The sequence below is a fragment of the Eptesicus fuscus genome, chromosome 10 (assembly GCF_027574615.1).
Source record: "Eptesicus fuscus isolate TK198812 chromosome 10, DD_ASM_mEF_20220401, whole genome shotgun sequence".
Lineage (NCBI taxonomy): Eukaryota > Metazoa > Chordata > Mammalia > Chiroptera > Vespertilionidae > Eptesicus > Eptesicus fuscus.
Genome location: NC_072482.1, coordinates 35755105 through 35778934, shown reverse-complemented (window position 1 = coordinate 35778934; position 23830 = coordinate 35755105). Strand labels below are relative to the sequence as shown.

The window sequence follows — 23830 nt, the reverse complement described above, 5'->3', positions numbered from 1 at the left end:
CAAGCAGGGGTTCTAGAGGGACCTCCGCGGGATGGGACGGGGGAGGTTTTATTTCCATTTTAAACTTTAAGTTAAGGAACTGGCCTCTTCCACCGGGGTTGGGAGGGGGCAAAGAGGCAGAAGGAGACGTATCCCTTAAGATTCCCCCCTCTACCCCCCTCCGCCCCCCAAATGACTCATTTTCATTCATGAGGGTGAAGTGAGGGAATCCTCGCTGCCACGTAGGGACGGCAGCTTTCAGACATTTATGTCTGAGAATGCTCAATGAAGTGTTGCTAAGCATTCCGGTAAATGTTTTGGCTAAAAGGAGAGAAAGCTAAAAAAAAAAATAAATAAAAGGAAAAGGGAAAGAAAAAGACATATGGACGAATGCCTGGCTGGCTGGATGAACTGACTGTATGTTCAGATACTCGGCCGCAATGTGATTCATTCTTGCCACTGAATCAGGCAGCCGATAGGTGGCGCTCTAGACCCAGACAAAAGCGCCTCCACTGCTTTTTTTTTTTTTTTTTTGGTGGAGACTAGCGGTTTTAAAAAATATCTGCACACAGCTTTTCGGTGGGTAGATTGTCAGCCTTTAACTTTTCGCGAGCACGACTGCCAACTGAGTTGGAAATTATTATAGCAAAGTAAAGGCCAGATGACGGGAACAATGGGCCAGTTTCACTTCTTGCTTTTCACTGATGTAGAAGAGGGTTAGAAATGTCAAACAGTTGTTAATTAGGGAGAAAGAAATTGCTAGAGCCTTTGGATCTCCAGAGCAGTGCCAACATCTTAATTTTGGCTTCATAAACAAGTGCTCCGGGCAAATTTGGCATGCCTGCTCAGCAGACATTTAAAATGCAATTTACACTCAGGCCGAGGAAAGCTGCCCTAATACGTTGTGCCAGTTATTTGGAAAGACCTGGTTGGAGCTTGTCAGGTTCTTTGCTCAGAGAGGGCTCGACCCTTTGGCTCATTTTTGGATTCCCGAGCATGAGGCCTAGTTTGTTGCCCTTACAATAATTTATGTACCCAGAGTCAACTCTCTTTTTAAGTCTTACCTCTCGCAGCTTCCCAGTTCAGTTCATTGCTAGCGGCTTTTGTTTCATGGATTGGACCTTAGAATGTTTTAGAAGATTCCCTTCTACCCTCATGGGTTAAGCACCTACTGTGTGCTGGGGACCACAAAAGATGAATGAGACCCTTTGCCTTTAAGGAATTAATAATCTAGTTATTAAGTCAGGAAAAATCAGACTAGGACATATTCTTCTCTGGAGAACACATACCTGTCATCTTCTGGGATAAATGAACAGTTAAATGAAAAGATTAATTATTACTGAGAATTTTTATAAAAAATATCTTTGGGAAACAGGAGTGTTTTGTCTCGTCTATTGCGTGTCCCTTGTTTATGATGTATTTTAGAATTGTTTTCCCCTAATTTTGGGTGAAGGATTTATTAGATGTGAAGACAACACAGCTAGTAGGGGATCTTTCATATTTCTGTATAATCCATTTCAGAACTAAAGAGCTGCATATTTGTAGGCAGGACAAAATGAGGAAAAAAGAGAGTAAAAGAGGTTTATTATACTTTTCCAAATTACCCTGAGACCACTAAAGCACAGTTACCTAAAGAGTTCAGCAGCTAGGAAAAAGTGGCAGGCCAAATAAAATCCCCAGCTGGAAGAGACATTTGGTTGAGTCAGGGATAAAACGACCTCTGAATTAGCCATCACCCAGGCAGGGTGAAGTCATGTGGGGTCTGGTAGAGCCTTCACCGTGGCTGCTAAGCAGGACCCGCCTCCAGGAAACAGGACCCTCTTTAAACTTGAACTCCCTCTTGGTGCCATGATTAAACTGCTCTAGATGAACTTGACTTCCACCGCTCCACAATAAGCCCATTCATTAGACGCCGGGCTCGGCCCCCGGTGGTTATCAAGGCAGATCTGGTTGGGTCCTGGCCCAGGGCCAGGCTCCAGTTCTAACCTGGTTCTAGGCCTGCCCAGGCCCGGTTCTGATGCAGTGACTGCTTCCTCCCTCAGACCCCTTCATGTGGCTGTGAGCTCCGAGGCCCAGGCCCAGCATGAAGACCAGGCTTCCCCCAGCGCTCGCCATCCTGGGTGCCGCCCTGCTCCTGTCTTCCATTGAGGCAGAAGGTAAAAGACTCTTCCTTCCCCCTCCCCCAGTGACAATGCAGAATTATAGAAAAGAAAAGAAAAAAAGAACAAGTGAATCTTCCTTCTATAGCTTGTTCTGTTTCCCCGCACCTTCTCCTTTTCTCCAGGGGTTTCTCTCCTCCAGAGAAGCTCCCTCTTCTACTGAGGTTTGTCCATTTCTCGGCTCTCAAGTGCAGCTCTTTCGTATTCTGCCTAATCCATTCCGTACAGTGCTGTGTGGTCTCCTTGCGCTTGTCTCTGCGGTGTGCTGTCCACACTGCCACCTGCACGGCGGCCTTCCAAGAGGACCAGCTGTCCGTCGGCGAGGGGGTGACGGCTGCTCCCACGTCTGCAAACAGGATGCCTCCAGGTGCTACCCAGGAGCCTGGTGCGAGGATGGGCTCGCCCCCGAGTAGCTGGTGACCACCGGGCTTGGGCCACGACCTTGGTGACAGCACAAAATAAAAGACTCCAACCGCGCCGGCTCTGTGCGTCTGTGTGTTTTGTGGGCATCTCAGTCCGAGTGTCGGAGTGTCGGATGGTGCAGACAAATGAGGTAGCAGCCAGACCCCCAGGGGATGGGTGGCAAGTAGAGATCCTGGACCCGCATTGTGTTCCCGCCGCGCAGGGTTGTTGCTGTTCGGTTCGCGGGGCTCGGAGGCTTGTGGCCCAGGCCCAGCAGAAAGCAGAAAGGTTGGGTCTGGGCCAAAGTTCTCAATCCTGGAAGCCAGCGGGCGCCAGGCCAGCTGGGCAGCACCTCCCTCTCCTCTTTCTTCCAGCATCAGACCCGCGCATGGAGCTGGTCAGGGGCTGGGAGATGGGTAGCCTTGACCCCAAGGTCTGCAAAATGGCTCTGATGACCTCGCCCTCTGGAAAACGAAGGGCTTCTGATAGATTTTCGACCTCACTTCGTTTTCTTGTGTGCACTTGACGCCTTCATTTCTCAGTATTTGCTAAAGAAGCCATTTCTATATATTAACCCAGTGGGGGCTCCTGTATGCCCTAAATTATCATGGGAGACCTGACAAACTAGTTTTTTTGTTTTGTTTTGTGTTTGTTTTGTTTTGTCCTGCAAGGTAAATGGAGTAATACCATAAAAGACAACTTAATATTTTTCTTCTTCTTTTTCAATAAAGAAATGCCCCTGATGGAGTTAAGGGAAAAAGAAATACTCTACATGGGCCAGTTGTGGAAGTTCAGGGTGAATTCTGGTTCTTTAGAGCTTGTAAAGCTATTTCATGGCAACACTGAGATTTTCAAAAACTTTCTATTGTGTTTGATTTTCTACTTCAAGATTGCAGGTACAAAAAATGAAGATTAGGAAAAGCAGAGAGTCTCTAAAATGTATGGTTATGTTTAGAAAAGTGACAGAACCTTGCTGGCTCGTCTTTTTTTTTTTTTTTTTTTAATATATTTTATTGATTTTTCACAGAGAGGAAGAGAGAGGGATAGAGAGTTAGAAACATCGATGAGAGAGAAACATCGATCAGCTGCCTCCTGCACAACCCCTACTGGGGGTGTGCCCGCAACCAAGGTACATGCCCTCGACCGGAATCGAACCTGGGACCTTTCAGTCTGCAGGCTGATGCTCTATCCACTGAGCCAAACCGGTTTCGGCATGGCTCGTCTTATCTGATGAATATTTTGTGAATGGAGAGGCTTTCCAGAATGGCCTCTGTGAAGTCATGTTCAGATGAGGTTGTCTTTAATGTTCCTCTCTGTGTCATTGTTAGGAAGGAAGTTTATTTGAGGAACTCTGGAAGCCCTACTAAAGATATTTTTAGATAATTCACTGAAGTGGCCTAGTTATTGCTCATTAAGAAAATAGCTATTTGAAAATCAGAAAGATTTGAGAATCTTAGGAAAATAATTAGGTTGGAAATGATGTAAGTGGAAAAAATTTAATTCTGAATTGGATAATGGCTGGTTAGCAAAGCACAGTTGAAAAGAACATTTTATTATCTTTTACTGATTATTTTCACATTTCTCACATTTTGTCTTTTTAATTTGTATTTATTTCCACATGGAACAGCTCTTTCTTAAGCTGTATCTTTTCTTGTCTCTCACCCCCTTACATCAGCATTTAATAACTATATTTTAATAGGATTCTTTTTGTTTTCTTTATTTTCTAGTTCAGAATTGTTAAATAGAAATATATTGAGAGCCACAAATGCAAGCCACATGCATAACTTACAATTTTCTGGTTGTCACATTAAAAAAAGAGAAAGAAACAAGAGATACTAATTTTTATAATATATTTAATCCTAGAGGCCCAGTGCACGAAATTTGTGCATGGGTACAGTCCCTAGGCTTGGCCTGCAATCAGGGTTATCTTCTCCAGCTGCCTGCAGCTGGCCCAGCCCCCCACAGCTGGCCCAGGCCCCGCCGCCACCCACTCCTGGTTCCCCCTTCACCATTGGGTGATTGGTGCCTGCCGGGGAAAAGGACCAAGAGGTGGTCAGTGCGCCTCATAGTGACTGGTCCAGAGGTCGTTCTGGTCATTCTGCCATTAGGATCAATTTGCATATTACCCTTTTATTATATAGGATAACTTTATGTATCCTAATAATATCACATTATCATTTCAACATATAATCAATATAGAAATTATTAGTAAAATATTTTACATTTTTTGTACTTAGTCTTTGAAGTTGAGTGTGCATTTTAAGCTTACAGTGCATTTCATTTTGGACTGGCCGCGTTTCAAGTGCTTGAGAACCACCTGTGGCAGGTGGCTCCTGTTCTTGACAGCACAGCTTCTGTGCTAATGACCAACTAATGGTCCTAGGAGCCTGTGAAAAGCTAACAAAATTTGTGGCCAAAACCTTTCTGGGGACAATGGGCTAGAACAGAATTTCTTTGAAATATTACTGTTGGGGACATTTCAAAATTTTAACTTGCATCCCTGTTTCTTGATATGCCATTTCAATTTTAGTTTAAAGTAGCCATAGTTACTTTTCTTTCCCTTTTGCAAGTCATACTTACATTTTTATATTTCTACTGTTTTCCAATCAATTTCTACTTACTTAATTTTTTATATGTTGAAAGCCCAATACTTTTTTATAATTATTTAAAAGATTTGACATTCACTTTTTGCATTTCTCCTTTTTTATAAGTGGGATCACCTTTATCTTGTTTTCCTTCTACCTACTTATACAAGGAACTTTATTTTTCATAATACAGTAGTTTATCCTATAAAAATAAGGGTGAAAGTGATTTTTTTGCCTTTAGTGTTTGTAATTTTTAGATACAGCATAGACTTTATTAACCTTGTCACTTGGCCAGTACTTTGCATGATCTAGAATTATCCTATATAATAAAAGGCTAGTATGCAAATTGTCCCCTCAACTGGGAGTTTGACCAGGGGTTTCACCAGGGGTTGGGGCCGGCCTGCCAACTCTCCATGGCCCCTCCCCCCTGGCCGGCCCTGCCCACCTGTGCATGAATTCATGCACTAGGCCTCTAGTAATATATAATGAACAATTTGATATTACCAATTCATTAGTGAGTTGAGGCCATAAGCTTTAATTATCTTGTGTTTAGATTAAGAGGCTACTTAATATATATTTATATATTTCTGTGTCAAACTTGTATCAGAAATTTCAAACTAGAGGAGAACTCATAGATCATCTATTCTAATTTTCTCCTCTACCATATGAAAAAATGAGGACACAGAGGCTGAATAGTTCAGTCAATTAACATAGTTAATTAGGAAGACAAGACCCAGGTATTCTAGTCCCGATTTAGCACTAGTTTGCCCATACAGTGCTTCTTTCTTGTTAAAAAATTGGTCAACCTAGCTAGTTTAACGAACACATTACATAATGTGCACAAATGATTCATTACTTGTCTGAAATATTAACTTTTCAAGTGGTTATTTTAGAAACACAAATGAAATTAACAACGATATCATGACAAAAATATTAAATTTATACTAACTTTGGATGGAAAATGTAAATGAATGCCTTTTGAATATAGTAAAATCATTCTTTGCACATTTCTAAAGTTCTCTGTCATTATAGAACTTTAGCACCATTTTCAGTGTTATTATCACAAAGATTAGATTAAAATTCTTACTAGTTTATCAAGATTATTATTTGTAGTGTTTTCTCAGTTTTTCGTTATATTCAACACAGTTTATATACTTGCCAAAACTTAGGCTATTCCACTCTCACCTGTCCATCTTCCCATTCATCCATCCATCCACCTCTGGTAAATTCTTGGATGTTTCTTCCTTTTAGGTGCCATAATTAAAAACATTATTTTAAAAAAATTATATATCAAGATAGACATTTTAATTTTAAAATTGCTTGACAAGTGTGTGAAGAATTTGGAGATATATGAGTATCATATATTTATTATTGAATAGGCATCAAATAATGGTTTTTATAAAATAGAGAAATATGTGTATATATTAATAGTTAACTATGCTTAAATATTGTTTTTTAAAGTTAATCTTTTACTCAAATATTTCTTATTCTTTACATTTAACTCAGTATGGAAGAAAATTGTATGTGCTGAGTCAGATCATGGGATCAAAGTTTTGCTACTCATTAGCTGTGTTAACCCCTCAATTTCACTGACTGATCTATGAAACTGGGATAATAAGGCCCACCATGCTGGGTTGATATGAGAAGAAAAAGAGACAATTATAAAGTGTTTCAGGGAATACAAGGTGCTGCTTGTGACAATACAAGGGCAGTTGTGAATTATTTTTATGTAAAAGAAAATATTTTTAAAATGAATGAAAATACATTTTGCATTGATTTGTTATCTTTTTTACAAAGAAAAAAAGAAAACAAACCAAAAAATGTATACACAGCATGACAATCCTGAAAGGTTTTATCTGTGATAAAAGTGGCAAGAGGAAACGTGGGGCGGGCTGTCTTTGTACACATGCTGGTTGGCCATTCTTTCTTACTTTTGATTCCTAAGTACCACGTCTGAGTTTCTATGAACACCTTAAGTTCCTCTGAAATGTTAAAGACTTTTCCCAACAGTCAATTTTTCAGTTTTTCTGGAATCCTGGTCATTTGGAAATCAACAAGGTGGGCCGCTGCTGCCCTTCAGCAGTTTTAGCCTAATGTCTGCCGCTTCAGGTCAATTTCCCTACAAGGTTGGTGGTACTGTTTTTCCATGTACTGATTTTTTTTAAAGCATGCTCAGGCCAGTTGTGTCTGCCTTTGCATTAAATTTGTCCTGAGCCATTGCTACTGGAACAATATTTTATAATGATATTCTTAATAGCTATTGTCCTATTAACATTTGTTGCATGCTTGTTATACTAAGTGATGATGGCAGCTGAACCTCGCAATACGGTAACGGACAGCAGAATGCTGGATAATTAAACTATGCATGTAGATTAATAGTCTAATCTCACTGCCTGTGTATGGATAGTAAGAAAATAACATTCGTTCCATTACTAGTGTATCCAATAAAAACAAAAAGCCATCTCCTACAGTTGTAAGCAGCAGTTTATTAAAGCAAACGTTTGCTTACTTTATCTTATTTCCATTAAAACGTATTAATATTACATAAATTGCTAACCCCAGTTAAATTCTATGACTCATGTCTCAAAGCTACTGCTGTATTTCAATTGACCTCTGTGAAAACCTACAAGGAGATTTTAATCTCTCAAAAATTCTGACTCACCGGAATACGTTCAGACTTAAATACTTTAAGAAGAGTATGGCTGAAAGTCTTCTTACTTTGTGAATCTGCTTCAAGAGTAATAGTTTGTAATGCATTGACCATGCACTGACAGTGAGTCAGTACAATGCTGCATGATGAGGCATGAACATTGCAGAGAGAATATCATTATAAAATATTTCTGAAACGTCTTTGTGTAATGACTATTGTACATGGAGGCTTTTGTTCATTGTGGGAAACTAAAAACCAGTCAACATTTCATTGACACATGCATGATGCTGTACAGTTTTGTATGTAAACTATTTCTTTCTGTACTTTTCGATTATTCCTTTCATTGACTTCTCCAAGTTTTTATGCGCAGTCATGTCTCCAGATTGCTGATCCTTCTTCACTGTTTTCTTTAAGTTCTGTAAATAAATGTCCGTAAATATACATTGATGTTGTCTTTTCATAATTAACCATTGTTTTGTAGAGGGCCATACTGGCATTTTAACTTAAAATGCCATTTCTAGTATGGAGTACGCCTGCTGCAAAGAAAAAGAACAGTGTTGGTTTACACCTTGGAAACGTACAGCAAATTGGTGTAAACAGGCAGAATATTCCTTTTATAAACATCTATTTATCACTCTTTATATATTTATACATTATTAACATCTCATTACTATCTGAATATTTGTTTGTATGAATATACATTAAATGTATATTTCCTTGTGAAACATAACAGTGCTAAATTTCCCATGATTCCATCTTTTCATTAAAATACAGTTTCATCTCTGCCACAGATTGAGATGTGTCAAACAAAAATTAATAGCAAGACTTGGATGCAGAGAATGAACCAAAAATATCATTGATTCTTTTCCACATTATGGAAAAAAAGTATTGTGTCAATGTTCTAAATGAACTTCTATGGTTGTAAGCAGGTTGTGATATGGCATGCTTATTCAAATTGCACTCAGCATGTATTGAAATTCTTTTAATTGTTATGTGAATTGTTTGCATATGTGGTTATTATATGTGATCTCATTGTACTTGTATGTACTTGTATCCAAATATGTTTCTAGTATGCTTGATTTTGCTGGCCATTCTTGGATGACCTAGCAACTCAAGAATCAAAAGTGTTTTGTGCTGTCTTCTGTAATATGTATACTCTCTGATGTTTTGTCATATCTTGTCAGCTTTTAATTTTATTCTTATCCAACAAGATATCTTTTATATTTGTTGGAAACAAATTTATGCAAAGACAATTTAGTAAGCTTTGCTCAACACAATTCTTATTAATTAAATTGACAATTTTCTGAAATTGGAAAATGTAACTGATAGGCACTCTCTCTTTTGCAGTTGACCCACCTTCAGACTTGAATTTTAAAATAATAGATGAAAATACTGTTCATATGTCATGGGAAAGACCAGCCGATCCAATTGTGGGTTACAGAATAACAGTGGATCCTACAACAGGTAAGTTTTATTATTAGGAACATTAAAGATAATATAATCCAGTCTTTTCCCCTCTTTTCATTTTATTATGAAGAATCTGAGATTTAGAAAACCTGATAGATTTAGCCAATGTCACCAAATATTTGGTGGGCTCAGTCTAATACTCACTGTTATATTTTTATAGTGCTGAGCTTCATTCACATGGTTTGCTGTGCTAAGCTGTTGTTATTAAAAGTGGACTTTTTTTTTTAACCTGATCAGAATATTGCTGGTCATCTTTGATTTTATAAAAAAGAGTTTTTACTTCTTAACATTCTTCTTGAATTAGTTAATATTCAACATGTAAAGTATCAAATGATAAAGTGAGTTGCTATACCTTACCCCATGTCCTACACACTTCAGTACTCAGGGAATTTTATTATTCTGGGATAATGGTGAGCTACTATGACGAAAGATAAGAATTTACTTTGACTGTGTGGATTCTATAGATCCCAGGTTAACTGTCTAAAAAAAAAAAAAAAATGGCTGTTTCTCAAGAGTTATATTTAGTGTTCATGATGTTGCCCAAGTATGGGAACCAATCTCTGCTGATTAACTTTTAGTTCTAACATTGAATGGGAAAAAATCACCATTTTCACTAACACCGTCCAGGTGGTAGGATCAAGTCTTGATAGACTTGGTAGACTGACAGTAGAGATGGATGATGGCAACATAACTTATCATCTGAGCTGTGTTTATTTATGGCTTTAAAAAATACCAATTATTTTAAATGCTGATTTAACAGGGAATTGGGAAACTGTTTTTTAATATGATCTGAGAACTTAAAAAAGGGGTCAAGAATTTACTTTTTCTTTGAATCTTTTCTCCCCACATATATTTGTAGTCAACTAATTCATTCATTCCAAAACAGAAAAGCAGTTGAAAAGGCATCCATTCTGTTCCCAGATGTTGTAAATCACTGACTCCTAAATTCCCCAAGCTGTTACTGGGACCACCCAACAGAGCAGAGCCCTGGTGTCTTCCTGTTCCAGGAGGGCCCTGGTTGGTTCTGCAATGTTCTACACGAAACCAAGAGCACTTTTCAGAGTTCTATTACATCTGTTACCTTTTTTGATTATTTATGTTTTGATGAAATTTTAATATAATTTAAAAATCTTAATGGGCACTTAGCCCTTTGGAACTACTGTATTTCCTGATTGATTTGAAATTTAACATAATCTAGAAGGAAGTATAAAAATTGTTAATATGTAAATAAACACTATGCATACTGTGCCTTGAAGTGTTTGCTACCTAGTGAATTCAGAGGCGTGGTTACCCATTAAGGTATGCACCCTTTTGAGTATGGAGGACGCATTGCTTCCACACTAATCGTTTCCCAGTAGAGGTTATTTTTAGCCTGTGGGGTCTGTTTTCCAGGAGATGATTTTCATCCCCCCCATTTTTTTTTTTTGCTTTCTCTGCTCTCCTCTAATGCATACTTTAATATTAAATTATTTCCCACTTTATATCTCATTTATAAAAAATTTTGTTATCTATCGTTAGTCTTCCAAAATAATAAGATTTTTGGTTTGCTGTTCTGGAATATCTTTAATCTAGAGGACTCTTTAAGTCCTCAAACGAATATTGGATATGCTTGTAACAAGTCTATTTATTGAGTTCCTAGAATTCAAAGTTTTTATTTTGAAGAACAGTAAAACATAATGTTTGGATGTTCTGAAAAATAAAATATATTGAATTTTTCAGATTTTCTGTATATATGGGAATTACATTATATTGTGTTATACGTAAAAATGTTTTGTTGCATTCATATATTCCTTTCTATATTTCCAGATGGGCCAACTAAAGAATTTACCCTTGCAGCTGATACCACTGAAACTTTATTATCAGATCTAATACCTGAAATAGAGTATGTGGTGACAATCACTTCATATGATGAAGTAGAAGAAAGTGTACCAGTTATAGGTCAACTAACAAGTAAGCACATATATAAAGTAATTTTATTCTTTTAATATTTTTGCAGAAGATTTCTCCCACTTTCACATTTAATCTGTTACCATGAAGAGTTAATTTATATCATTATTAACTATTCTTCCTAGAATAGTCATTTTTATGATCCTAGTTATTAGTGGATACGAATAACTCATACTTGATTTATAAGCTTGGTCTCTGGAATCATTAGGAATGCTATGAATGAAAACTATTAAAAACATTAAAGTTTGCCAAGCAACAAAGTTAATGTCTTTTTGAAATATATCTAATACTTAATAAAAATGATTTAGTTGCACGGAAATATTTATTTGGCTGTATTCTATGACCAGCTAGGCATGGACCATTCATTTGAAAGACACTAGTGAAAGACAATATATGTATTTTACTTTTAGGAAGTATTTGTATGGGTTCAAATAATAATCAGGTTTTTGACTCAGTTCAAACAGGTGGTCCTACGAAACCAGGGGAGAAGAAACCTGGAAAAACAGAGATACAAAGTAAGTATTTCCCTTAATATTTTTGCTTGGATTTGTAGAAGTCATAAATGTAATATGAAGGAGATGTCTCAATTATATACATAGTCTGATCTTATTTCTATATTATTTTCTATAAGCTTTATCTAGAACTATAGGCAATACAATAGTAATATATGACTAAGTAGTTATCATATCTATGTTTTGACTTTCTAGCCAAATTTTCACTTTATTTATTAAATACTAGAGGCCTGGTGCATGACATTTGTGCACTGGGCGGGGGGGGGTGGGGAAGGTCCCTCAGCCCGGCCTGCACCCTCTTGCAGTCCTGGACCCCTTGAGGGATGTCTGCCTGCTGGTGTAGGCCCGATCCCTCTCGCAGGGGCTCTCACAGTCTGGGACCCCTCGCTCCTTACTGCCCGCCTGTGAGGCAGGAGAGGCTCCTCCCACTGTGCTGTGCTCGCCAGCAGTGAGTCAGCTGAGTGGTGCTCCCCCTGTGGGAGCACACTGACCACAGGGGCAGCTCCTGCATTGAGCGTCTACCTGGTGGTCAGTGCGCGTCATAGCGACCTACCAGTTGTTCTGCCGTTCAGTCAATTTGCATATTAGCCTTTTATTATATAGGATTCTTTTTACTGGGGGTGTTTTGAATTTGTGTGTGTCCAAATTTTCCTGCAGGATTTTGGCAGTAGGTGAGAAACAGACCTCATCACTGAACTTAACTCATTATCTCAAAGATAAACGGATAGAAATAGGTGGCAGCTTAGGGATATATGAGAAATATAAGGCTGGAACAGAAGGGAGATGCCCTCATAGTGTTTTAAGCAATTCTATTGCCATGAAAATGTATTTCCAGGTCTGTGTATATGTTATGCTCATGTCCAGGGAACTTACATGACTTTAGTTGATGGCAGTTGTAGCCTTTACAGAATCTCTGTAAGACAGAACTGGTAAGTTGGAGCATTTGTAATAAAATGAAAGCAATTTTATTTAGTCTAAGTTTTGCAGGTTCCAGCCTCCTTTTGTTGTATACTGCTTTGTCTGACTTAGTGGAATGGACCCTGAGGGGTCTTTTGGACTTCTAATTTTGCTACCTTGTAAAAGTTGAACTTATGACCCAGGAGACAATAAAAATGATTACGGACACAAAGTCTCCTTTATCTGGAATTTTTTGTTCTAGATCACTGTTTATTATTCTTTCTGATGTCTATAAACTGAAATGAAGTATGTAGTGTCAATACTAATATTTCCCCTGAACCATCATTTTTATTTTAGGTCAAAGCATTCTGCCAAATATTGACTTTTCAATAGACTTAAATGGGCTCATTAAATCGTGTGCAAAAATTATTTGGGCCTGCAGCTTGCATTTTCCTCCTCTTCCAAGGCAAATCCTTATTTTAATCATCCATCAGCCCTAGCTGGTTTTGCTCAGTGGATAGAGCATTGGCCTGTGGACTGAACGGTCCCAGGTTCGATTCCGGTCAAGGGCTTATGCCTGGGTTGGCTGGATCCCCATTAGGGGGTGTGCAAGAGGCAGCCTATCAGTGATTCTCTCTCATCAATGATGTTTCTATCTATCTCTCCCTCTCCCTTCCTCTCTGAAATAAATAAAAAAAATATATATTTAAAAAAGTGACTGTAAGAACAAAAACATCTTCAGAAAATTCACCCAGTGTTGCTTTGTGAATACAGATTTTCATGAAAACCAACATGTTCCTCATGAACACAGAGAGTTGTAAAAGCATTTTAGTAATTTAAAGATACCATGTGCATTTTTTCTTTTGAATTATAATTCTTCCCCCGTCTTTGTTTAGTAAAAGTAGATTTTAGTTATCAAATTCAAATACATTGATAATTAGGACAACAAGATATTATGGCTATCTTGCATCATATTTATGCTTGTTTTTACTCCTGTTAGAGTTATGAACCCTCCAGACAAACCCACTGCAAACTTCAGACAATTATATTGTAAAATGCAGGAGAATGTTAAAAGATTTGCTAATTTCTTCAACTCAACTGCATTTGCTTGAATGGTACAGCAATTGTTTTATATTTATTTATTGCTAAATACCAAGGAGTAAAAACACTTTGCTTACATTTCTTTTTTATATCTCCCAGATGTTTTATATAATTTTTACTTGAAGAAAAGAGAAGTGAGGACATAGTCTATAAAAATAGATAGGTTTATAGCATAAATACTAGAGTCACATGCCCTTGGAGAGTAGGTCATCTATCTGTTTGTCTGTTCTTGCATTTCTTATTTAGCAGTTTAAAGACATATAGTTCCATAAATGCGTGAAGGCACTGAAAATGCTTCTATGTGTGCTAATAAAATTTTATATTCTCTTGTGCATGTCAGTTGTGGGTGAAGACCAATGTGACTATGTCCTAATGAACAAAATGATTTGAGGAGCCAACATTTTGGCAAAGTGGGTTTGTATTTCTTTTATGATGGATAGATTTAATAACGCATCACTTAAAAATATCTCAACTGTATTTCAGAATGCTCTGTCAGTGCCTGGACTGATTTAGTGTTCCTCGTGGATGGCTCATGGAGTGTGGGAAGAAATAATTTCAAGTACATTTTAGACTTTATTGCTGCTCTCGTGTCTGCTTTTGACATTGGGGAAGAGAAGACAAGGGTTGGAGTCATTCAGTACAGCTCTGATACCAGGACTGAATTTAACTTAAACCAGTACTACCAAAGGGATGAGCTTCTTGCCGCAATTAAAAAAATCCCATACAAAGGTGGCAACACAATGACAGGTATGTTTTCCAAATGTTGTTATCGTTGAGAATAAATGAAAGACCTGTTTGGGAAAGAAATGAAGCATTGCACAATTATCATGTGTTAAATAATTTATTAATCAAATCACATTGTTTTTGACTTGGACAAAATTGTATAGTGCAGGGTGAGTAAATATAGTATTGCCTTTCATTTCAGGGGATGCCATTGATTATCTAATTAAAAATACTTTCACGGAATCTGCTGGAGCAAGAGTTGGCTTTCCTAAAGTGGCAATTATTATTACGGACGGCAAATCCCAGGATGAAGTGGAAGTTCCAGCCAGAGAGCTTCGCAGTATCGGGGTGGAAGTTTTCTCTTTGGGTAGGCCAAGTTTGGTTATTTTCATTTTGGAACTTTTCAATACTTAACGCTTAGGAAGATGAAGGCTTGACTCCTCAGGGAAGGATGCTGTAAAAATTTTATTGCATTTTATAATGTAGTATCAAGCCACATAATTTTTGAGTAAAACTTGTGGCTTGTCTATTTCTCTCACCCAACTCCCTTAACATATGCATCAAGTGAGGTGGTATTCGCGCTTTTTGCCAGCCCTCTACTTTTCAAAGAATGCTGAGCCAATGATCCTAATAAAGATCCTCCTTGTATTATCATTAAGTGTTTTTTATGTTTCCTGTATTATGTAATCCTTGAAGAATTTAGAGGGTTCCATCCAGCTCATTCAGGACTCTGGAAGAAAAAAGTATTATCTTTGCAGATGGCAGGGACAAATGATGGCATGATTGGGATAAGGGCCCACTCTGTTTTGCTAAGCATTCGTTTTCATCTTTGGCTGGCCACTGGATGTGAAATTATAAAATGTCTTTGTCATTTGAACAGTTGCACATTCGTTATGAAGCAAAGCAATCCTGGTTTATGACTGAATAAGGATTTAAAAATGCCTTCACTTGTGCAAGACTGAGAAAACACAGATCTGCCCCAATTCAGCACATTTCCCTTTTCACCATATCCTTTTCATGTTGTTTTTAAGGCATTAAAGCTGCAGATGCAAAAGAACTCAAACAAATTGCCTCCACACCTTCACTAAACCATGTTTTCAACGTGGCCAACTTTGATGCAATTGTGGATATTCAGAATGAGATCATCTCCCAGGTGTGCTCAGGTGTTGATGAGCAACTTGGTGAATTGATTAGTGGAGAAGAAGGTGAGTGGACTGCTGAGTGTTCTATGTGTTAGCCTTTTTCATTATTTGATAGCATTTATAGCTTTACAGTATCAAGGAGGAGACACATTTACTCAACCATATCCTCCAGTGATTCTCCAACTGTGTACTCCACTTGTATTGTTTTTTAGTTACTCAACCTGTTGATATCATTTGCACTGTTATTCCCCCTCAGTGGAACATTAAGTGATAAAATATTTCTAGCATTGTAAAGTTCTTAAAATTATTGTTAGCCCGGTCGGTGTGGCTACTAGTAAGTGATTGAGCATCGACCTCTGAACCAGGAGGTCACAGTTCGATTCCCAGTCAGGGCACATGCCCAGGTTGCAGGCTCGATCCCCAGTGTGGGGTGTGCAGGAGGAAGATGATCAATGATTCTCTCTCATCAGTGATGTTTCTATCTCTCCCTCTCCCTTCTTCTCTGAAATCAATAAAAATATAGTATAGATGTTTTTAGATGTTTGACTTGCTCTTTTTCTTTAAGACCATTTTGTACATGTTGAGTGTACATAATTATGCTATTCAGGTACTTGCTTTAATTACTTCATACTCTGATTTAAACATTGACAGTTTGGGGAGACATTAATTTTAGCATTCTGCAACTTAAACTAATAGCAACACTGTTTCTATTAAATGGTGAAGGAAATGGGTTTTCCATCATCATACTCTGCATCATGTTTTCAAAGCTTTAAGAATATTTCAAAATCAGTCAATTTGCTCCTTCCATATCTGGAAAATTTTCCCATTTTTATAAGCTATTGCTTCTGAATATATGGGAGAAAGAGAAGACATTTCATAACCATCCTTTTGGGCGTTAAAAAGTCACAAGTTCCATGATTGTTCTCATCTTTGCCTGAGAATTGACAAGTGATTAAAGATAAATTCTAAATAGCTACATCTTCAATTACATAAACTCTTTAATCTCCAAACCCCAAGTATTTTGGCAGTGTTCATTGGCCCTAATTCTTTTTCAGAACTCCTTCTCATTAATTCATAGGTTCCAAATCTTTTTTGCTTTAACTGCCTAATGTCTGACTTTTTTTTTTATTATCAATATTAGTACAAAATCCATCCTTCATCCCACTTTTCTCTAGTTAACCTCTCTTTTCTCAATCTGTTAAGCATTCTAATTCCTCTCCATCTTCACTGGTGTGCATGTACTAGGGGAAGGCCAAACTTTTGCTCTGTCACTGTTTGAACCTTCCTCCCCCTGCCATGGGTGCAGGCCATGTGGCAGGTGTTATTCATGGCCTTCTTGTTCTTGATGGGATTTGCCTGAGATTTCTGTTCCCTGTACTATCTCTGAATCACTCAGAAGATTTGGCCAGGCTTCCAGCTGGCATATCCATTGCTTCCCTCCCACCATTTCTTATTTCTTTAGGCATCATTTAAATACTCCATCTGATTGCCTTTTTGAGGAGATGATGAGTAAAATTTGTGCTTGTTTTATCATCTACTTCTTGCAGCTGACATACAAATTAAAACTATATCTTCTGGTAAACTGATTTCATTGACAAATGTAAAAACTTGAAGATTTTCTCTAAAATATCTTCAAGTATTTTGTGTTTTCTGTTAAGTACACGACTATGTTCTCAATTGAGTAAGGATAGAAATTCTTTAGATTTCAGTATTTGTCAGCATGCATGTTGTAAACCATTGTTTCACCTCTCATTGGTGGCATTATGAACATCATTGAACTATTTTTCTTACCTTGAAATAAGTGGGAATAAAACTGTTTAAAATAAAAAGCCTGTCATTTTGGACTTGCTGAGTTTATCTTTCTTGGCATACTATAAGGTGTTTTTTAAAAGATTATATTTTTATTCTTATAGTATAATTAAAAGGGAAAACCTTTCTAAAGACTTGAGTAAGTCATTGATTCAACAAATATTTTTCAAGTACCTACTCTGATATCTGAGAATAAAGGCAATGAGTAAAATACCAAAAACAGAAATGGAAATCTTGGTCCCAGAGAAGAATTAGGTATCAGATGTCCTATCATTACTTTCTTCCAAGGACTTTGCTTTTTTGCTGTGCTTCCCAGCTCCCTGATAAAAATCTGCCACTGAATCTCTTTCCGTTTGCTGGGTAACGGTGGATGTGGAACAAGGTTGGGCAACTCTTCCTGATACATTCATGATTAATTGGAAGAAGGGGAATTAAAGGTCCAAACCTAAAGACCTTAATCAATAGGGTTGCATACCATTATTCTAAATCACTGTTCTGCTTGTTACTTTTTAGTTATTGAACCTCCCTCAAATTTGGTTGCCACGGAAGTTTCATCAAAATACATTAAGCTAAGTTGGACTCCATCTCTAAGCCCAGTGACTGGCTATAAAGTCCTCCTTATACCAATGACCACTGGCAGCCGACAGCATGCTCTGAGTGTGGGGCCTCAGACAACCACACTCAGTGTTCGCGACCTCTCAGCAGACACAGAATACCAGATCAGTGTTTCAGCCATGAAGGGTCTGACATCTAGTGAACCTGTTTCAATAATGGAGAAGACTCAGCCAATGAAAGTTCAAGTGGGTGAGTTCACAGGTGGTTCACTGGGGTTGGAATATGTGAAGGTCCATTTGATAGCATGTCTTACTGATTCAGATTTAGTTTTAAACAACATGTTTGCAATAGTTTTCTTTGAAAGAAGCATGCTTACTAAGTAAACAAGATAGCTACATTTTAATGATTAATTCATACTTGTTGAACCTTATTTCTTTCTTTTTACAGAATGCTCACGTGGTGTGGATATAAAAGCCGATATTGTGTTTTTGGTTGATGGTTCCTATAGCATCGGGATCGCCAACTTTGTTAAAGTTAGAGCCTTTTTGGAAGTTCTCATAAAAAGTTTTGAGATTTCACCAAATAGGGTACAGATAAGCCTTGTCCAGTACAGCCGGGATCCTCATACTGAGTTTACTTTGGAAAAATTCACCAAAGTTGAAGATATAATTGAAGCAATAAACACCTTCCCCTACAGAGGAGGATCTACAAACACTGGGAAAGCAATGACTTATGTCAGAGAGAAGATATTTGTGCCTAGCAAGGGTTCAAGAAGCAACGTACCAAAGGTCATGATTCTTATCACTGATGGCAAATCTTCAGATGCTTTCAGAGATCCTGCTATAAAACTGAGGAATTCAGACGTTGAAATCTTTGCAGTTGGTGTGAAAGATGCCGTCCGCTCAGAATTGGAAGCTATTGCCTCTCCTCCTGCTGAGACCCATGTGTTCACAGTAGAAGATTTTGATGCTTTTCAGAGGATATCTTTTGAACTCACACAGTCCATCTGCCTTAGAATTGAGCAAGAGTTGGCAGCTATAAAGAAAAAAGGTTAGTAGTCTTTGTCGATTAAAAGGTATCTCTTTGTGCACAAAGAATTTTTGGTTTTAAAATTGTTGATAATATGCTTCTTCAATTCTTTTTATAGACAGGAAAAAGTGACTTTCCTATGTTATTGAAAACTGTCAAAGTTAGTTTATTTAACTCTGAGATATGACTTTCTCCTAGACATTTTTTCTTTATAGAGTCATGAGATGTTTCTGATCTTAGCGTCTACTGTGTGGTGGATGCTGAGTTATGTCCTTTGGATCAAGGGCAACTAGGACATAGTCCTGGATCTTTAAATTATTTTATGCATTCCCTTTCCTAGACTATTTTTGTGCATCATTCCTTACATCCAGACTTCCCTATCCTTTTTTTTTCATTTGTTCAAATTCTTCCCTTTCCCCCCCAGCATTGTTACTCATCTTATCTCTTTCATTGAGCCTTTCTTAATTGTTCTAGTGCTATAGCATTACTTTCAGTCATTTGACATTCATACGTACAGCTTTGTTTTGTTGATAACCTCACACTCTCTTGGCTCTCCAATGTCTTTGTATGTCCCCTGAGGACAGGCTGTGTGCCTTAAACACTGTCTCTTTCTAGGTTTTAGTTTAATAAATATTATTTTGTTAAAAAATGTTCTTTATTATTACTTTGAAATAAACTGTTTACCACCAAAGGTTAATATATGATTGCCAGGGATGAATGGGAGCATTTTGGTGGTTTGCTCAGGTCTGTTACTATTTAAAATCCCAATTGTGGGTAGGACCATTGCATTACTGCTTTGTCTTAAGAAGCTCAAAATTCAAATTCCATTTTAATTAGTCATTTAAACATTATAACTTAGTATTATATATGGTCAAGACACATGATCAGGACCTCCTTGTAGGGCTGTGAGAGGTCTTCTCTCCATGGTCATGTGGAGAATATTTATTAAGCCTCAGTGTCATTCTTCTCCCAAGTGACTGTGAGCCATTTCAGAAACATGTAGTCATTAAGTCTATTTTCGCTTTATAGATTTAAAAATTTTAAACTATGTCCTCCTTTTTTTTTTTTTTTTTTTTTTTTAATTAGCTTATGTGCCTCCAAGGGATCTTAGCTTTTCTGAGGTGACTTCTTACAGTTTTAAGACTAACTGGTCACCTGCTGGAGAAAATGTGTTTTCCTACCACATCACCTATAAAGAAGCTACTGGGGATGACGAGGTCACGGTGGTGGAGCCAGCGACGAGCACCAGCGTCGTTCTCAACAACCTGAAGCCAGAGACCCTGTACTTGGTCAATGTGACGGCGGAGTATGAGGACGGCTTCAGCATTCCCTTGGCTGGAGAGGAGACCACCGAGGAAGGTGTGATGGGGCTTCTGCCACTGTTTTCCAAAATCTAGGAATTTATTGTGGGACAGGGTTAGCATTTGAAATAACCCTCTGCTTTATAGTTCAGAACTGTGAATGCTGCTGTAAGATTGAGCATCTTTAAAATATAGCTATACACAAGCCCTTTTAAAAAGAGAAAAAAACTTTTAAGTAAAACTCCTAGATTTCTTTTGGTGCATTTGAGGATAACAGACATAGAGAACTGTTAGTAATTATGGAATTAACTCTTGAAAGTACTGCTTATCCAGCATTTTCTGTCCCACGTTTCAAAAGTCTCGTGTTCAAATACTTTTGAAACTGCCTTACTTTATCTACGGATCTAGTGATAAATATATATTACCCAATGTTTTCTATTTTAATTGTGGTAAAATTTATGTAACATAAGATTGACTATTTCAACCATTTTTAAGTGTATGTTCAGTGGCATTTATATTGTTGTGCTACCCTCACCACATCCATCTCCAGAAATTTTTTATATTGCAACACTGAAACTCTATACCCATTAAACAATAAATCCCCATATCCCACTTTCCCCACTTTCCCTGCCTTTGGCAACCACTATTCTACTCTCTGTTTTTATGGATTTAAATAGTTTGGATACCTCATATGAGTAGAATAATCATACAATATTTGTCCTTTTGTGACTGGCTTATATCACTTAACATAATGTCCTCAAGGTTCATCCATGTTGTAGCATGTGTCAGAATATCTTTTCTTCTTATGGCTGACTGGTACTTCATTGGATGTATAAATCACACTTTGTTTATTCATTCACCCATGATAGATACTTGGGTTGTTTCCATGTTTTAGCTATTGTAAATAATGCTGCTAAGAACATGAATGTACAAATTTTACCAAATGCTTTAAGCATTGTTTGTTTAGATATATTCTCTTTGCTAGGTAGAGTTGAATACTTTTTGATACATTTCACTACATTTGACATTTAAAATGTAGAGACTTAGAATCACACATCTATTAAGCTTCAGAGCCAGTATTCAAACCCATTAGTTTATCTGCCTAATTTTGGGGGAATAATTTAGTCTTTTTCCTTGTCATATAAAATGAATCAGGGGTGCAAGTCTGCCAACAGCCATTTCTTTCTTTTCTTAAGGGATATAATTTCTTTCTCTTTTATGTGTTGCATTTTTATATAAACTTCTAATTGTGTGTGACGTGCATGAAGGCATGTTGCACTGTGGTTATACCCTAGTGGATTGGGAAGAGAAAAACTGTTAGTTCATTTCCTGAATGTGATGTCTGTGTGGACAATTTTCCCATTAAACAAATAGGTTATTTAAGCATGTTTACTAAACACAAAGTCAAATGACGTTCTCATTTGGGTTCAATCAAAAATTCATTTAAGACTGTGAGTCTATTCATGTTACCCACATTGCAACTTAACCTTGAGATTTAGATCTGGCCAGCATTCACTGAGTATCTGTAATGTGTTTGGTCCAACACATGTATGGTCTCATTATTCTCCAAGTCAAATGACTGTGCAGATAAAAAGTTAGTTGTGGGACTGACTGGATAAGACAATTCATTCAAGTGGGTAAATGTGGTAGATCTGGGTGTTAGGTATTATTTTCCTACTTTCCTAAGAAAATCTGGTAAGAGTAAAAGCCTAGGTTAGTTATATTTGAAGAAACAAATTTTTATTTTTGAATTTTATGTCAATATGAATTTATCATTTAATAGAGTATTTATGATTCTAAAGGTTTACTATTATATATACCTCTTTATTTGATTAAAAAGTTAATAGTACTTGGTCTGTTTCTTGACATTGTATTTGTTTGCTGTTTCAGAATCTAGCTAATGCCTGGCTAAATGAATGAAGTAACCAGGATGTTTGGCAAACAATTGCTCACTGTGGCTTTGTTTAGAGCACTGTTATAATTTAGTGATCAAAAGCTAGTTTTGTATTTTTCATATAAAAAGGCAACTTTATTTTTTAAATTTCAGTAAAAGGAGCACCTCGAAACCTACAAGTGACAGATGAGACTACAGATAGCTTTAAAATTACCTGGACTCAAGCTCCAGGGAGAGTGCTAAGGTACCGAATTATATACAGACCAACTGCTGGTGGAGAAAGCAGAGAAGTTACCACTCCAGCCAACCAAAGGAGGAGAACCTTGGAGAACCTGACTCCAGACACAAAATACGAAGTCTCTGTAATTCCTGAATATGTCTCAGGACCTGGCTCCCCATTGACTGGAAATGCAGCCACGGAAGAAGGTAGAGGAAATATGTTGACCACATGGTAACAACTCAACTCTTAGTCTGCAGGAAAGACTTTGGACAACTGTCCAGATACTACAAGCCCTGAGACAGTTGGTCTCAATTATCCGATATTTTGGACTGTAGTCCTTTTAGACTTGAGTTACTCACACTTTTTACTTTCTCATGATAGCATTTATTTGGTTCAATAGAATGTGAATGCTGTGATGTGGTCTAAATATTATTTTTAAAATATTATTAAATGTTTTAATAGAAATTTAAGGATTACTAGCAATTAAAAAATCAAACTGCTATGCACTTTTGAAACAGATTATACGTTACTTCTTCAGGAAGATTTTAGAATATTGGCCTATTTTTACTTAAATGGTGTGATTTGGCTCCCAGGATAGATTGTGGCCAATGATTAACATTTACTGTTATTCATTGAGAGAAAAATAAGGAATTCATAATTTTCATTTTATTCCCTACTTTTAAAGTTTTAAAAACATAACCATAATAACAACACCATATTAGCAATGATGAAAAGTTATTGAGCACCTGTGTGTGTCAGGTTCTGTTTAAAGGGCTTTTTACATATTATTTCATTGAACCCTGCATAGAGTCAATGAAGTTGCTGTTTTTATTATTCTAGTTTTATAAGGAAATCAAGGCTAAAGAAATGAAATAGTAACTCAGACTCATGTTGCTAATAAGCCATATACCTGAGTTTGTGCACTTTGTTGTCCCAGTGCAGACACTCACAAGGAATATTGGTTCTAGCTCGGCCTGCATCACTATTTCCCTCCCCGCGTAAGGTAGCTGATTAGCCTTTTCCGCACAAGCCTTGGCCTGTCCACCTGCCTTTTCCCGCCTCTCTTCCCTCTGGGAAGTCACTGTTTCCCTTCGTCTCTTTTCTCCTGGGGGTCTAGAGCTCTCTGTGCTGGGTATCACAACATGACCCGGTGGCTTTATCTTGCTGTTTTCTGGAGTAAAAGTGGCTGGCTGTTGTGTGCCCAGTGGAATGTCACAGAGTTGGGTGCCTTGAGACCCTTCAGAGGCCACACGGCCACTCTACCACGAAAGTCATGAAATGTCAAACATAGTTGCACAGGGATGGACAGCCCCTGAGTTTTACCCCAGGCTAGGCCTCTCTTAGGCTGTTTCGTCGCTTACATATTTTTTTTAGGGACAGCAGTATTTTACATTTATCATTTTTATCCCATTAGTGTATTTTCTGGCCATTACATTTAGACGTTCATAGCATCGTGCC

At 37.5% G+C, this 23830-nt stretch overlaps 1 protein-coding gene across 2 annotated transcripts in view; it reads left to right on the top strand.

The window, feature by feature from the left end:
• The window catches only part of COL12A1 (collagen type XII alpha 1 chain), a 110319-nt gene that overhangs the window by 1300 nt on the left and 85189 nt on the right, over nt 1–23830 (top strand). For both annotated transcript variants that reach the window (XM_008139503.3, XM_028156727.2), the window contains exons 2-12: nt 2022–2135; nt 9123–9239; nt 11049–11192; nt 11645–11704; nt 14183–14446; nt 14625–14789; nt 15454–15627; nt 17887–18177; nt 18376–18978; nt 20044–20316; nt 22306–22578. In XM_008139503.3, the coding sequence (XP_008137725.2) occupies nt 2063–2135; nt 9123–9239; nt 11049–11192; nt 11645–11704; nt 14183–14446; nt 14625–14789; nt 15454–15627; nt 17887–18177; nt 18376–18978; nt 20044–20316; nt 22306–22578 (2437 nt within the window). In that variant the 5' untranslated portion in view covers nt 2022–2062. The remainder of the gene's footprint in view (nt 1–2021; nt 2136–9122; nt 9240–11048; nt 11193–11644; nt 11705–14182; nt 14447–14624; nt 14790–15453; nt 15628–17886; nt 18178–18375; nt 18979–20043; nt 20317–22305; nt 22579–23830) is intronic.